At 32.2% G+C, this 17,299-nt stretch overlaps 2 protein-coding genes across 3 annotated transcripts; both read right to left on the bottom strand.

The window, feature by feature from the left end:
* Window positions 1–6,892: 6,892 nt before the first annotated feature.
* LOC140864363 (nifU-like protein 4, mitochondrial) lies at window positions 6,893–10,472 on the bottom strand. 2 transcript variants are annotated; one of them, XM_073268504.1, is made up of 4 exons: window positions 10,215–10,472; window positions 9,099–9,314; window positions 8,622–8,783; window positions 6,893–7,545 (listed from the first exon to the last, which is right to left on the bottom strand). In XM_073268504.1, exons 2-4 carry the CDS (start codon window positions 9,298–9,300, stop codon window positions 7,082–7,084), a joined length of 828 nt encoding a protein of 275 aa, XP_073124605.1. In that variant the 5' UTR covers window positions 9,301–9,314; window positions 10,215–10,472; the 3' UTR covers window positions 6,893–7,081. The 2 variants fall into 2 exon arrangements, with proteins under 2 accessions (XP_073124605.1, XP_073124604.1); XM_073268503.1 differs by having other exon boundaries at window positions 9,099–9,311.
* A 2,973-nt stretch (window positions 10,473–13,445) lies between these two features.
* LOC140864987 (MYB-like transcription factor EOBII) lies at window positions 13,446–16,861 on the bottom strand. The gene is made up of 3 exons (XM_073269459.1): window positions 16,665–16,861; window positions 16,206–16,335; window positions 13,446–13,954 (listed from the first exon to the last, which is right to left on the bottom strand). The coding sequence occupies exons 1-3, from the start codon at window positions 16,801–16,803 to the stop codon at window positions 13,639–13,641; spliced, it is 585 nt and encodes a 194-aa protein (XP_073125560.1). The 5' UTR covers window positions 16,804–16,861; the 3' UTR covers window positions 13,446–13,638.
* Window positions 16,862–17,299: the final 438 nt, after the last annotated feature.

Genomic DNA, 17,299 nt, shown 5'->3' with positions numbered 1-17,299 from the left:
ATGGTCACATGTATGCTTATTGTCAACTCGGAATGTGGCATTTGCAAGATTGATGGCTCAAATAATAAAATTGCGAAATCAATTTCCCGATTATACAATCAAGAAAATAAGACTTGATAATGCTGGAGAATTTACATCCCAGACTTTCAATGATTATTGTATATCAATGGGAATCACTGTTGAACATCCTGTAGCTCATGTTCATACGCAAAATGGATTAGCTGAATCATTGATTAAGCGTCTACAACTGATTGCTAGACCAATGATTATGAAAACAAAACTCCCTATTTCTATATGGGGACATGCAATTTTACATGCTGCGGCATTAATTCGCATCAGACCAAGTGCATATCATAAATTCTCCCCATTGCAACTTGCATTTGGTAAAGAACCAAATATCTCTCATCTGAGAATTTTTGGATGTATGGTGTATGTGCCTATTGCACCACCTCAACGATCAAAAATGGGTCCACAAAGAAAAATCGGTATTTATATCGGTTATGATAGTCCATCAATCATTCGATATCTTGAGCCTCAGACAGGCGATGTGTTTACAGCACGCTTTGCTGATTGTCATTTTAATGAAGAAATCTTCCCAGTGTTAGGGGGAAAAAAGAAACACATCGAAAAAGAAATCACATGGTATGTACCATCATTGTTACATTTGGATCCAAGGACCAAACAATGTGAGAAAGATGTACAGCAAATTGTGCACATGCAAAGAATTGCAAATCAAATGCCAAATGCATTTGCAGACACAAAAGGGGTAACAAAATCATATATACATGCTGTAAATGCCCCTGCTCGAATTGAAATTCCAAAGAAACAAATTGAAGACACTCATGATGTCATAAAACGCTTGAAGCGTGGAAGACCAGTCGGTTCCAAGGATAAAAATCCTCGGAAAAGAAAAGGCATAGAGAAACACGACGATCATAAAATAGAAAATGGTGTTCCAGAAGAATCACCTGATGATGAAAATATTCTGTCAGAACCACAAACTGACGAGAATCGTGAAATCTCTATCAATTATATTAATACTGGAAAAATATGGAACCGAAAAGACATAAAAGATATTGATGAGATATTTTTTATAATGTGGATTGTGACATCATAAATAAAAATGAGGATCATGAACCAAAATCTTTTGGTGAATATAAAACTCGTCATGATTGGGCCAAATGGAAAGATGCCATCCAGGTTGAATTGGATTCGCTGAATAAACGTAATGTTTTTGGACCTATAGTCCTCACACCTGAAGGTGTAAAATCTGTTGGATACAAATGGGTTTTTATTCGAAAGCGAAATGAGAAAAATGAAATAGTAAGATATAAAGCTAGACTTATTGCACAAGGTTTTTTTCAAAGGCCTGGAATTGATTATGAAGAAACGTATTCTCCTATTATGGATGCAATTACGTTTCGATATTTGATTAGTTTGGCAGTGTCTGAAAATTTGGAAACGTGTCTGATGGATGTTGTTACGGCTTACTTATACGGATCACTTGATAGTGATATATACATGAAGATCCCTGAAGGATTTAAGATGCCTGAGGCACAAAGTTCAAAACCCAGAGAATTTTATTCTGTAAAATTGCAAAGATCATTATATGGGTTGAAGCAATCTGGCCGAATGTGGTATAATCGGCTAAGTGAGCACTTGATGAAAAAGGGATATGTAAATGATCCAATATGCCCTTGTGTTTTCATCAAGAAAACAACATCCGGATGTGTAATTATTGCTGTATATGTTGATGATTTAAACATCATTGGAACGAATAAAGAAATTCAAGAAGTTATGATGTACTTGAAGGAAGAATTCGAAATGAAGGATCTTGGAAAAACCAAGTATTGTCTGGGTTTGCAAATCGAACAAAAAAAATGTGGAATTTTTGTTCACCAGGAAAATTATACAGAAAAGATCCTTAAACGTTTTAATATGGATAAATCAAATCCATTAAGTACTCCAATGGTTGTAAGATCATTAAACATAGAAAAGGATCCATTTCGTCCATGTGGAGATGATGAAGTTATTCTTGGTCCAGAAGTACCATATCTAAGTGCTATTAGTGCCCTTATGTATCTTGCAAATTGCACTAGACCTGATATATCTTTTGCTGTAAATTTATTGGCAAGATTCAGTTCATATCCAACAAAGAGGCACTGGAACGGAATTAAACATATATTTCGTTATCTACGAGGAACAACAGATTTGAGACTTTTGTACTCAAAAGACACCAATCAAAGTATCATTGGTTATGCTGATGCTGGATATTTATCTGATCCACATAAGACACGTTCTCAAACCGGATATGTATTTACTCGTGGAGGCACCGCAATTTCTTGGCATTCACAGAAACAAACACTCGTAACAACTTCATCAAATCACGCTGAGATTATTGCGCTATATGAAGCAAACCGTGAATGTGTTTGGCTAAAATCAATGACACAACATATCCAAACTTCTTGTGGATTATCAGTAGACAAGAAGCCTGTGACGTTGTATGAAGACAATGCTGCATGTATTGCTCAAATGAAAGAAGGATACATCAAAAGTGTCAGAACAAAACATATACCCTCAAAGTTCTTTGCCTACACTCAAGAGCTTGAGAAGAATAAAGATATTGATATCTGTTATATTCAATCAAGTGAGAACTCATCAGATCTCTTCACAAAGGCACTTCCCACGACGATATTCAGAAAGCATATATACAACATTGGGATGCGCAATCTGCGGAATATGTGAAGAATCACTCATGTAAACATGAGGGGGAGTGTACGTGGCTGCACTCTTTTTCCCTTACTATGGTTTTTATCCCACTGAGTTTTTCCTAGTAAGGTTTTTAACGAGGCAGTATAAAACACGTAATGAAGACAGTCATCATATCACGATCATCATCACAAGGGGGAGTGTTGAAAAATATTATTATTATTAATATTATGTTGAATATTGAATGTTGAATGTTGAATATTGAGTTGTAAAATGTGGAAAATTAGTGTGTGATGATGTAGATGATGATGTATTTATTTTTGGACTAATCTCAAATGTGGATCTATAAATAGGTCTTCATTTGTGATGAAAAATACAATTGAATTGAGAGAAAAATATTTGTGAAGTGTAGAGTTTGATATATTTTGAGTTTTGGAGTTTTTACTTTTTACCATAAATTTTTACTTTTTCACAACACTTATTTATATATATATATATATTCTATTGTGAAAAAATATTACCTTTAATACGAGTCGAATCGAAGATGCTCACAACATTGGGTCCCTATCTAATTTACACAAGAGTAGGGGGCCCTTTGGGGAACACTAAAGAAAATAAAAAAAGTTTGGACAACTTTTGATTGGGAGAGGAAATGAAGGAAAGATGTAGTTTACGACATTCTTGATAGGGCAAGAGTTTTCACAACATTGGGTCCCTGTCTATTTAGTATTTTCTCTCTCACGTACTTCAAATTCCTTTCTTTCGTTTATTATACCTCCACTTCCATACCATATCCCTTTGCCTCATTAATCATTCAGCGCCACACCACATAGTTTCAAATGTTGGGTACTTCGAACAATAAGATAGATCCATTCTTTTTTCATTAATAATTTATTTCTGAAAATAAATTTTTGTGATATAGACACAAATTTAATAGTATTCCACTAATAAGACAAATCATTCTAAATTAATGATCACTCACATACATAATATTTATTTCACACTTTTACGTAACAAAGTATCAAATTAAATTTTTTATCGATTGATTTCATGAATAGAAATTGACTTTGTTATTCATTTTCTATGATTTTTTTCTTCATATTTTTGCTCATAATTTAATTTTCCACAGTGATGAATAATAGTTTTAAGTATTTGTATTTACATGAGTACATATTATGTTTCGTATACTTTTATTTGGGCCAATATAGATAATGATTTGAATGAATCGAAAATGATTTTTGGTTTAAATATTAATTTTTTTGAAAAATTACAATTTTGATCCGATAATTATGTCACTTAGTGATTTTGGTCTTTTATATATACTAGTTTTAATCCTGCATGTTCTGATTTTTGGCAATTTTCTTTTTTTTGTTCATCAAAATACTGATGTGACACAAATATAATGGATTAAAACTGAAATCTGAAAACAAATATGATCGAAAATGCAAAGTGACAAATATACGAGAAAAAAAAAACAATTTTATCTTAATTTGAGGCCTCTGGCAAAATTTGGTAGGAGACGGACCACTCCTAGTTAGGATCCATAACGTCTTAAAAAAGTTGAAATATGGATGGCCTAAGTTACAGTGTTTGAATTTTTTTTTAAATTTTTAAAAGAAAATTTTAGATTCTTTTCCATTTTGCTAGCTTTAAATCAAATGAAGATGTGAGCAAAGTGAAAACATGCATGTTCTTTCTTTCGAGCGCATCCAAATCATTGTAAGAGTAAAAAGTTGTGAGCTTTTAATAAGATATATATATCTTAATTAACAACGACTAGGTCGTTGCAGATTCGACGACATGTCCGCGATGAAGCACCGGCAATGGAGAAGCACGAAGGAGATCCGGTCAAGTGTTCGTGTGAATCATGCGCGGCGGTGATGATCGCGGACTGCGTGGCAGTACCTGGGGCACTGTTTCGCAGATGCATTCGACAGCGGCGCCGGGAAAAGAGTGGCTGCCGGAGAACAACGGAAGAAAGCAGTGCATGTACTAGAATTTCGACTAATGAAGAAGAGTTAACGGGCACTTTTGGTAGGTCTTCCTTGTCTAGCCACAACAATATTTAGATAAATTGGTTTTATTTTTTTTTACAAATAAATTGAAGTAGCTGAATCGTTTTCATGTGGTATATTTTAATTCTGGCCAATTTTAGTCTTTTGTATGAGATAATTGATGTGACATCGATGAGTGTTAACTAATTGTTCCGATATCACGTCAACATTGAAAAATAACTAAGATTGCAAAAAACAAAAAAAATATTAGACGAAAACTAAAAATTTAATAACGTAGAGTACTGAAATCGTGAAAGTCGAATATTCTAAACCAAAATTACAATTCTCTTTATTTAATTAAAAATATATACCTTAAGTTAAAAGGTTAATCATGATCCGATCTTGAGTATTGAATATGGGAGAGCTCATTTTTCGATGGAAGCTTTTGTAATTTGTAAACGTGAAGGACATGTAGCTATATATTTTTCCTTCATTTATATTTGTAATTCATACTACGTATATAATTGAAATTACCACGAAAATGGATGAAGTGCTGCTTAAATTACGTAATTGTGTGACGATACTTGTAGATCATTTGACATCAAAATTTCAAGTTTAGAATGAGATTTTGAGTTCAAGATCCAATTATAACAATTTTATGCCTCCCAACTAATTTTTTTTATGTATCTTTTATATTAAATCAAATTCATTATTCAATTAACATATTAATGGAATAGATATTTTCATTTGTTGCAATAATTACGGAAAAAGCAAATATCAATCAAACAAACAAACATGTATACATATCTTCTAAAAACAAAAAAAAAACAAAAAAACTTCTTGATTTTAAGCAGTTGAATTTTATTATGTATTTCATAATACGTTACTTGATAATTTTTAAGCTTGAAACGAATTTAAAACTTTAGCTCCTCAAAAAACGAATAAAGTATGGCTGATTTTTTTTTTCATTAAAGACACGTTTCTACTGGACAAAATATATGATTCGAACTAAAGTGAAAATATCAAATAACATATAATATTTAAAATATGCATGCATGAGACGAAGTACCCCGGTGAAGAAGGTAAAAGAAAAATAAATATTTAAGAAAATTATTAGTTATAATGCATTCATCGTTCATGCTCAATTGCATATTTCTAGAATAATAATGTAACCCGACGAAAACCCTTCGAGGGTAAAAGCTTCATAAATTGAAAGATACCTTGCAAATGGAGAGGTGAAGCCTTTTTCAAGAGCTTAGTGGCTTTAACCCTTCATGGGCCTAACTCAAGTTTAGGCTATTAGTCCATAATGGTTTAAGTCTAAAACAAACCCAATATAACTTATACAGACTTCAAAAAATGCGATTCAACGTTTAAGATAAAAGAGGGGCCTCGATGTTTTCCACTCCATCTTCTAAATTCTTGCCTGATGGGGTATCTATCTAGTTTCAACCTCCAAGCGAAGTACAATGAAATAACCTAACTGGAACGTTACATAGGATTTGTATCAAGACTGTCAGGAGTATAGCCACAAGGACTGTTTTTAAAGGTTAATGAGTTTAGTTACCTTGCTTATCGATGCAAACACAATATTGAAACCTTTGCAGTTGAAAGGTGAACAATGCCGAAAACAAGACCAAACAAGGGTTAAAAAGTTGCTGATCATGGGTTCTTGTTGGAAGTGGAACTGCGGACTTACTGGTAAGGGGACTCGTTACAACTGGTGAAAGCAAGCTCGCGATGGATTGCAGGCCAGCTATGAATCCTTGTGCTTTTCCCTCTGACTCAAGATGGCCATGTAGATGAAAATTAGCGGGTTTGGTTCAAAGTAGTTTAATGAAAGAGGACGAAACATGTGATGCTTTTGTCTACTCAAAATATCCATTTTCTATGGGAGTACTATATGATACCTGACATCACTAATATTCATTGGCATTTCAGCGTTTTCCGGTACCACATCAGTACATCGACAAAAAAAAAGACTAAAATCGAAAAAAAAAATGTAAATAAGTGGATTAAATCAATCATAAACTGACCAACATAATTAAAATATAAAATATGCAAGTTACTGGTAAAAGACACACCAAACAGATGAACACTAAAACTTCATCAACTTGTCTGAGCCATGTGGAAGAAAGTTTCAACGGAAAGAAGTAAAATAATAAATACATAAGAAACAAAACAAGAAATCAACATGAACATATGCCTCTGTATTACTTTCAAAGCAATATCAAAACCAGAATTATTTCCTCAACATGCTACTAGGAAAAAGTATGCCAAACATTTAAATAGCATCGGTGATAAATATAGAACAGAAGAAAACAGAGAAAAGGGTACATGGGAAGCTACTTAAACCTGCAGATATATGAGAATGCAAACTATTCGTGTGATGCTCCAGTTAACGCTGCATCTTCTTCTTCAGCATCGAGTTCCTGTTCCACGCCTTTCACTTCTGGCACGTAGTGCATAAGCATGTTCTCAATGCCAGATTTTAGTGTAACAGATGAGCTGGGACATCCACTGCAAGCTCCTTGCATTCTTAGCTTAACTATTCCCGTGTCTGTATCAAACCCAACATATTCGATATCCCCACCATCATCTTGTACTGCTGGACGGATACGGGTCTCCAATAATTCTTTGATCATAGCAACCGTCTCTGAATCATCTTCGTGGATATCCGTGTCCATGGAAGCTGCAGTATTTGAATCCAGGATCAACGGCTGCCCGGAGGAATAGAAATCCATGATAGCTGCAAAGATTTGTGGTTTAAGAAAATCCCAAGAATTGTCCTCTGACTTGGTCACTGTCACGAAGTCTGATCCAAAGAAAACCCTGGTGATTCCTATACACGCATGGAAATTTAGGTCGACATGTTACAAAAACCATCCACCTTGGAAAATTTAGCAAGGAAACGATAATACTTCTATACAAATCAGTAGTTCAACAACAAGACGCGTGAATTCTCTTGTTATTTACACGACATTTAGTCGCAGTATTGGGCTCACTTTAAAAATCTCATGCAAAAAAATATTTTCATTTTAATGTTTTCTTCGCACTTCCACATAAGTGCCATTTAATCAAATACATTATTCCTTGTTTTTGTAACATGGATGTCAAAAATTTTAAGAAGGATATCAAATTTTGTGATTCATATTTTTATGTTGTTTATCCATATTTAATTCATCAAATGTTCAATCTCATATATTAAGAGTTAAGACCCACAACTTGACAGTCATCCATAATTTGATATGCTCAACCAAAATGCATAGTTGAGTGCCAGTGCAGACGCAGAACTATAAATCTGAACTGATCCTAATTTTATAACGGCTTTTAGTCATCAATATCATAGACAAAATCAAACTCTCTCTCGAGGCTATTTCCCACAACCCAAAATTTTTTGTGGCGTTCTTCCCCAGTGAACTAGAGCAGTACCAACTTCTCCTCTATCTAATTTGTATATTATCGGCAGGAATGTCCAATGGTTCATGAAGTGGAGCATTTCGGCATTCATCCCATGATCAAGAGACAATGAACTCATAGTCCAATACTTAATCACAAATGAACATAAGCTTGTTACATAAGAAATTCTTTTAACACCAAAAACCAACTCAACCAAAATAATCGGATTAATAAATCATAATTTCAAAATCGTTACATGGTAATAACAAGCAACTATAATTATAATCCTCGTCGGACAAATATTTCCATAAATTCGATGTATGCCAGTAAGTAGTAACTGCCACTAGAACTAACTTCCATATGCCACAAGCTCAAAATAACTGGTCAAGAAAATAGGGGTATGGAAAGAGTCAAAGAGGTGTCAACCCATAACTTCAGCATTCAAAAAACACCGAAGTAAAATGAAAAATAACTAGCATTTTAGACTAAAACATGCATGGTAACGGACCATAAGCTCACCGTCAATTCCAAATATGGTCTTCGCGAGAGGTGAACTCATAGCGGAACGTGGATTGGGAAAGTCTGCACTGCCAGCCTCCATAACCGGCTTCCCAGGATGGAACATGAGGGAAGAAGGATTAGGTGTTGTTTGTGTTTGGATGAACATACTCCTCCTCTGCCCTGTCCAAAGCAATCATCAAACTCACGCGCCCATCACCATACCAATCACTAACAAAACTGGCACTACTTTTACACTGACGAAACCTAAATATAAATGCCTAGTTCATAATATTGAGCTTTATCCAGTATTCTCTGAAGAAATAGTTTGCACTATTATAAGTCTAAAATCATGTTTTCTTCCCCTAAATGGATAAGTATTAATGTATTATCTATTCGGCAACCGCCCTAGCCTAAAAAGCCAAGTCTTCCTGTTCAAGAATAAAATCAAACATTAAACTGTAACAAGAACATAAGAATTGGAATTAGGAACCAAACCTTGGAAATAATTCCGTTGGGATGGATGCATAGAAGAGTTCAACAATTTGAAGTCGGATGAGTAGGAAGAAGATGAGCGCAGGCGACGAAATATGTATAATAGTTGATATGAGAATTGTGAATCATACGGTTTAGGCAACAACACGCCATTGTTCCCGCTGGAGAGGATCGCTCGTTGCACAAATCTACCAATATTTTTCATTGTAACTCTCCCTACTAGGGCAAACAAGAATCAAAGTCGATTAGTCCATCTCTTCAAGCTACCAGTAAGAAAATGCCATATATCATATCATCGCTGCTCATCCACACACGTAGCGTCGAGGGCGACGGTTGACCCAATACATCTCAATAGATCAATATAAACAACAATCGAAGGAGTCAAGGCTCAACATGCAATATAATATTGTTAACGTGCTTATTTGACGAATATCCCTTGAAATTTTCCAATAAAATGTATTTGAAATAAAATGATGATTGATTTTATTTTATAAAAGAAAGTAGAGATTTTTCTCAATTCTGAACATTAACCATAGTCATAAATGCGTAAATGCAACACATAATCACAAAAATCACATAAAACACGTCATAATTCATAAAAAATACTTAATTTACCACATAAAATATTATAAGTATTTCTCAACGAATCCAATCATGTGGCAAATCGTTTTTTTGATATCGATTCCTATTTCATTTAAATAATCCAAGAATTTAAGTTCCAAAAATCAAACTAAAGTTTCCAAAATTCATATTTCATATCACAACATCATAACAATATCCAAATATCAAATATACAATTCTAAAAGTCCAAATACCCAAACTTGAACAAACTGAATTTTCGGAAAAAATTGCCAATAAATTTTGAAATTAATATATGACAATTCTATAGCATCTAAACGACTAAACATCCAAATATAAAATTATTAAACACAAGAATTCAAAAATCTCAATTAAATAAATCTGAAAATTCGAAATTTAATCCAAATAAATTCTGAAAAATTATAGATACCTCCAATAAGCTCAAATATGGCATTAGAAAAACCAATAATACATCAAATATCAATTATTTGAAGTCAAACGAATCAAATTCCAAAAATTCGAAACCGTGTTCCAATTTACCTTCAACAGTGAGAATTTTAGTTCCTGAGTTCCGAAATCGAGTTCCAAGCTTCCAAAAAGGATGGTTCCAGGTTGTATGGCGGTCGAAGGCGGCGTAGTAGCGACGGCTGACTCAAAACAAGGGCGACGGTGTCGTGAGTTCTCAGCTAGATTTTTGTTTTTTTTTTAATCAAAGTTTTCAGCTAGATTTTGATGGTAAAACAAAGTTGATCACTAAATGGAATAGACATTGAACATTTCTCTTTTTGATTTATATTATTGAACTATCGTTTCCGAAAAAAAAAATGAAATTGATTCGATGGTAAGTGGTAACCTGGAACAGATTCGATGGGTCCTAGATTGAGCCATTGATAGGTCCAATGGGCTCCAACGAACCCAGATACAAAAGCTTGCCTATTTATCAATTGGCCCAGTATGATCCGATTCACTGGATTTTTTTTTTTGGTCTACTTTTATATTTAATAAAAATTGATTTTTAGCATAAAATGTAAACTTTAAATAGTTATATATATGTATGAAATAATATGTGAGATTAAATTTAATTTTAGTATGAATATTCCGATAATGTATTCTGGGTTATAAGTTTGCTCGATATGCTTTCTTTTATTCTCGTCCTTCTATTTGGAATTCTAGTGGTTTCTCCTCTTGTTTACAAGTGATTGTATCAAAAGACATGTCAGTTTAATGAATTATTGTTACTCTAAAAAAAATAAAACGTTTTTTTAAAAAAATATCTTTACAAAGTTTTTATAAAAATGTTTTAAAAGTTGTAAGAATAAATATATATTTGAATAAATATTCTATGAAAAAATATTATTTAGAAATAAAAATAATATTCTTTGATTTCAATCATTGCCATGAATTCTAGAAATAATTAAAAAATTACACATCTCAATTATTCTTTAAAAAATATATTGAAAAAACAAATTCAAAAAAAATTTCAAAAACGTTTTATAAAAATATTGTCTAAACATATACTTTAAGTTTCTTTTTTATTTATTATAAAATACTAAAAATATTTTTAAACTATGTGTCTAAACAAAGACAAATAAATTACAATTTTTTCAGAATTTGTTTCAAAAATATTGGTTAACGTTTGTCCATCAGTGACAGTGTGAAATATTTTAAAGAGAGAAACTGCATATTTATCATATATGTTTAGCTCTTTATCATTTTGGTAATGTATGTTATCAAATTTTAAAAAATTTAGTCTATTATATATATTTATGTAAATAATTAAGCATTTTTTTCGATGTGGCGTTGACATTTAATTTGTAATACCACAAGCACTCATTAAAATGACTAACTTAAATTGTCAGAAATCTAAAAATATAAAACTAAGACTGAAATTTGATAACATGACAGATTAAAATCACATGAAAAAAACAAATATATCAGACAAAAAAAATCCAATTTTCTCATATTTTAAATAATCCTTGATTTCTTGCTAATATCGAGTATATTTTTCTTCATAAATATATATAATTTACTGAAGCAATTCAAGATTTACAAAATAACAAATTAAAGCTATTTTTTTTTTTTTTTTGCGTTAAATATTTTCATTGCACTTGTTGTCCATGTGGTGACGGTTCACGGTTATTTATGTTTCACGTGGCAGCTAGCTAACTTCAACATTAGAAACACGTGAGTTAAAAGAAATGAATGGTTCAAATTTGTGCTGCTTTCTTTCGTGTATCTTTTGTACTATGAAAGCCCACAACTAAGCTTCTTATTTGCTTTCTCATTCACACATATGGATGAGAATTGGCATGCAATGAGACTACAATATTTGAATTCTAGTTTCTTGGAATTAATATTATATTAATTACACAATTAAGCCCATCTATATATTCATTTGGCTCAATTGATCAATTAGTGTTAGCACGATCGAAGATAATATTTCGTAAACGGATCTTGAAATATATATATATATATATATATAGAACAAAATAACTCCAACTAAATTTTTTATTATATTAAAACATGCATGCTCAATTTTTACTAGAACTCGATATTTAAATTATTATAGGAAAAAAATGGTACGTCATTTTTAGTCTATTAGATTTTTTGCAATTTTAATTTTATATATTTGTATCCTTGATCATTTTTTATACTAAATTTATTTCATTGTTCAAAATCATAAAAAGACAAACATATAAAACCAAAATTCGAGGATGTAATGCCCATGATAATTCACAAAAGTTAAGATTATAAGGTGTGAGGTTGAAATAATAATTTTATTATATTTAAAGTGAATGAATAGAAAAATAAATGTAATAATATTGATGCTCCATATCTCGTCCTTAAAGCTGGAAAAAGTTATATGTGTTGAAGTGGAAGCTGGGTCACGTGAAGATTTCCAGTTGAAGAAATGGAGAGTTAGGCACAAGTCAAATTTTCATTTTCGCAAGATCAAGCTGTCCTATATGTAAAGCCAAGATTGAATTTTACCATATTTGTGTACTACCTTTACACGTGCCTATTTTCCCATTCTCCAGTTCGGTATTTGTTTCCCCAATCTATTATCCAATTAATTAAAAACTTTTTTAAATTTTTTTTTATAACTCCCCAACCCATTTTACACGCATATATATATATATTCGTTTGATGAAGTTGGATTCAAGATTCAAATATTTTTCATTCCTCCAATCGAGAAATTGAAGTGCCAATTGCCATGATATGGACTCATGTCCAGTCCGATCCGGTGTGCGAATTGGACTATGTATGTTGTACATGCTTGAGTTTCATTAAACTTAATTTCATGAGTTTAATTTATAAAACCCTAAAATATTTAAGAGAAAGGACAAGGACACTTCAAAGAAAAGAAGTTGAAATTGACAACACTTAATCAAGTCGGCATATGATGATTAAATTAATGAGATTTATATATGTCCCATATATGAATATATCCAACTGTCGCGAAACCCTAGCTGCATCCCTTATATTATATATAAAGTCATTTATCTAGTGATACTCGATCGTATCATTGGGTATATCAACAAATGAAGCAAGCAGATTAATTATAATTAATCGGTACCGCTGAGATGATAAATTGAAATATAAGATTTTAACTCAAATTATTGTAAAATTTGAGTCGGACGTGGGATGATGCAAGGATAAATTATATAAACTAAATCAACAAAATTAAAATATCATCATAAATTACCACAATACGATCGTATCACATAGAAAATATAATTTACATTCATCCACCATCATTCATTATATTACAACCATCACTTAATCAAGCACTAGCTAGAAATTGATCGGGAGAATATATAATTAATACTTTATATAATATTATATATATATATATCAACTAATTATAAATTAAAGACAAATATACTAGACTTGGGGAGCTGGTTTAGTTTTAAAATAAAATATGATACTTTATGAACCAATTATTATTTTAATTTGAACATAATTAATCTCCATTGAGTAATTGCATGGACCAGAGATCCTCCATGCTCCACATGTTGTCAGTAGCTGCAGTTGGAAAAGGGACTTGATGGAATATGTCCATATTTGGGTGAAACGAGGGAGGAGAGTATGACTCAACTGCATGATCCGTAGGGCAGCAACCGGACATTTGGCTCGTGCTCGCTTGATCGATCCCGTGATCCGGATTCGGCCCTGCGAATGCCTCCGCCTGCTTGATATGCTTCTGGATACGAGTCCTCCAGTAGTTCTTGATCTCGTTATCTGTTCTTCCAGGGAGATGCTTCGCGATTTTCGACCATCTGCACGTGCGAAAAAATTAAGATTATCTAATGATCTTTTATCTGTATTTATTTATTGAATAAAACCTAATTTTTTACTAATATATGTTATCAAAAATACCCTCTATTATTTTCAAAATACATAACTTGCCCAAGGGCGGCGTATCGGCTTGTTGATTACATAAATTTCGAGTGAGATCGAGTTATTAGATCGATATTCTATGAGGATATCTCGTGAAACCATGTGAAATGGATTAGTAATATTAGATGCGAAATAAGAATTTTGATAAGTGTGAAAATTTTGTATAATTATTTATGGTAAAGAAAATTCAACTATAAAATTATATACATGTATCTTATAAAGAATATATAGTACTTAGCTTCATTTCTACCACAAAATTAAAGCACGTTTTTTAAAAATCATATTTCCGACACGTTTTATGGACAAGAATCCATTTCTAGCTAACCTTGCATGTTCAGTGGCTCGAATTCCAAGTTGTAAAAATGCTCAAAAGTATTTAAAGGAACACGATCTTAAAAACGAGCTGTCTCAGCGTGGAAATTCTTTTCAATCTCACTCGATAAACTCGTGCTTTTGATACTTCATATCCAATTTAGAGCACAAAATCCAACGTTATTTATGATATCGTCACATTTGTTTCTATATTGTTTTTGGGTTTTTGGAAGAGAAATAACGCGAGACGGAACATGATTCTTCATCAGTTTTTGGAAGTGGCATTCGCGCTCAAGTGCAAAAATGATTATATGTAAAACAGGTCAGTGTCAAAAAAATTAAGGCAGTGTTTGCAAGTTTTAAAAATAAGTGATTATGTATTTTTTCTTAACAAATTTGTGAAGAAAAAAATTCATGTTCACTTATTGTTAGAGTTTACAAACACTACCTAAATACAAGAGATGTGAATGGACAAAAAAAACTCATTATATTCATCACGAGCCCTGTTGCTAATTTAGTTTTAGAGTTGATTTCCAGAAGAAAAATAAGTAATAGTTGTGCATATTGTCTATTTCTCATTTATAGTGACACTGAAGATAGAAAATTTTAAGTCTTGCATGCATGCAGAAAGGTAGAACGTACCCCAATCAAGGGCAATGTTGTCCGTAGGAATGTGTTTTATATGGTGAATATAGAAATTCATATTCAATTTTCATATATCTCATTTTCACCACGTTTAAAAATAAATATATATTTATAATGTGAGTAAAAAAATCATATAAAATTTGTTATACATGCAATCAGTTAAAAAAAATTGTTATTTCGTATTTTGTCATGTATTTTTTTATTTACAGTGTTAAGTTTGAGATTTCGTGTCAGATGAACTATAAATAATCGGAAAAAAAAGTAAAGAAAAAATAAAGTATGAGCGAAAGGGGGTCCATTTGTCCTGAAGAGCCAAAACACATTGGTAGAAGTCTTTATCAGCATACAAGTAGCCAGCAATTGGGAGCAACTCTTTCAAATCACCACAGGAGGTGTTGGGATTGCGACTTACTCCAATTGGGTGTTTTCTTTTCCTAAATTTGGACATTTTAATTTTTGGTCCTCCTCCACAACGTGTTAATGCAACATCTTTTTTAGGATTGTATCATATTATTATTTTTTTCCCACTTTTAATTTTACTAATAGATAGCTAGCTAGTGTCTCAATGTTCAATAAACCTCCATTAATTTTATCATTAAAAAAATCAAGAAACCTTAATTAACTGATTTTTTTTTTTACTTTTTACTTTTTTTCGGGGAGTGAAAAATCAAGAAAAATCGAAATCCCGTGAAAGGATTCGAGAGATCGAGGTTCATGAGCTGAAGATGAGTTGAAGAAATTTATATGTTATAATTTGAAAATTGTTAGTTTATGGATTTTTGGTGTCCATAAACTAGAAATCAAATTTTTGTTGGTGATTCGATGGATGCATTATTTTCAGCCATGATTTCTATTTCCCACGTTTGAATTAGAATCACAGTACACGCAACAAGAGAAAAGATTATTCTCCCCAAATCTACTTCTATATTTGCTTCAAAGCCAAGAAATGGCACGAGCTTAAATCGAGCGAGAACAACTTGTGGAGACTCTTTGTCCACACAAACTTGGGGAATGATTTTGTGGATCAAATTCTTGGAGGAAAACAAAAAACCTATTCTTTTTTCGTTAAATAAAATGATGTTTTGGTATTTTGTTTGTTTGTTTATTCATATTTTGGCAAAAATGGTATACTAACTAGCAAAACCCTACATTAACACATGAAGATCAACATACCTATTTCCCCACTTAGCATGTAGCTCCATGATCAAGAGTTGCTCCTCCGCTGTTATGTTCCCCCTTCGAACGTCTGGCCGGAGATAATTAAGCCACCTCAGCCGGCAGCTTTTCCCGGTACGTTTAAGCCCTTGAACCAAAAACATTTGAAAAGAATGGTCATTAGGGTTTTCAAAGGATATTGTACATCATTCAAAACACAAAAATTAAAATAAAATAAAGTAAAATACCACCATCTTGATGATTTTGGTTTTGTTTTGCTACATAACATGTAGAAAAAAATTTGTGCAATTGTATTCAATTTCATTTAAAGCAAAGGAAACTTAACCCTAGTGAACAAGCACCACAAAATATTTTTTCACCAAAATAAAAGCTAGTTATATTAATTTCCCTCATGATATCTTACTAATCTAAAACTTGAGTATGAAACTACAACATGAACACAATTCAAATAATTACCTGCGGATCGAGCAAGAGAATTCCAAACACCTTCGCCATGATTAGCGATGTAATTTATGAGAATCAAATCTTCTTCCATAGTCCATGGCCCTTTCCTCACTTCCACATCTTCTTGAGAATTGCATGGCTTCTTATCCATCTTTGAAGAGAAATGAAAGAGATAGTTGAAAAGAAAGAGATGAGATATTTGACGAAGATAATGAAGATGGTGTAGCTCAATTTATAGAGATTGGGGAATTAATATTATTTTTTGCCAGTTGAATGAGCTTTTTTTTAATTGAAAGACAAAACTTGAGCTTTTAACCTAACTTTGTTTTTATACCTATAATTAGGATATTAATTTTTCTATTAAAGATTTCGTACGTAACAAGGGGCGGACCCGGGATTTTCGAAAAAAAAAAAAGAGTGTAAAGGATGAAAGCAATTCAACTTGAGAAATTATATGGGTGAAACTTGGGTTTTGTTGATCAAACACGAATCGAAATATACATAATTTTTTTGTACAAAAAAATCATGTATATTTTCATATATTGAGAAAATATATAGATTTACTGGGCATGCCTTAAACTTGATGTATCATGTACAGAAGAATCATAATGCGGTGATATATCGATCGACCGAGCAATTGAAGATAC

The sequence above is a fragment of the Henckelia pumila genome, chromosome 4 (genome assembly GCF_033568475.1).
Source record: "Henckelia pumila isolate YLH828 chromosome 4, ASM3356847v2, whole genome shotgun sequence".
Lineage (NCBI taxonomy): Eukaryota > Viridiplantae > Streptophyta > Magnoliopsida > Lamiales > Gesneriaceae > Henckelia > Henckelia pumila.
The sequence above is the reverse complement of the archived record's forward strand: the minus strand, read 5'-3'. Positions and strand labels throughout refer to the sequence as shown.

Excerpts from the sequence above, each read along its gene's own strand:
- LOC140864363 (XM_073268504.1), bottom strand. The coding sequence starts at position 9,300 with ATGAAAAATATTGGTAGATTTGTGCAACGAGCGATCCTCTCCAGCGGG. Across the intron at positions 8,784-9,098 it reads CCAACGGAATTATTTCCAAG|GGCAGAGGAGGAGTATGTTC; the intron begins GTTTGGTTCCTA and ends TGCTTTGGACAG. Across the intron at positions 7,546-8,621 it reads GACCATATTTGGAATTGACG|GAATCACCAGGGTTTTCTTT; the intron begins GTGAGCTTATGG and ends ATGCGTGTATAG.
- LOC140864987 (XM_073269459.1), bottom strand. The coding sequence starts at position 16,803 with ATGGATAAGAAGCCATGCAATTCTCAAGAAGATGTGGAAGTGAGGAAA. Across the intron at positions 16,336-16,664 it reads TTCTCTTGCTCGATCCGCAG|GGCTTAAACGTACCGGGAAA; the intron begins GTAATTATTTGA and ends TTTTGGTTCAAG. Across the intron at positions 13,955-16,205 it reads CATGCTAAGTGGGGAAATAG|ATGGTCGAAAATCGCGAAGC; the intron begins GTATGTTGATCT and ends TCGCACGTGCAG.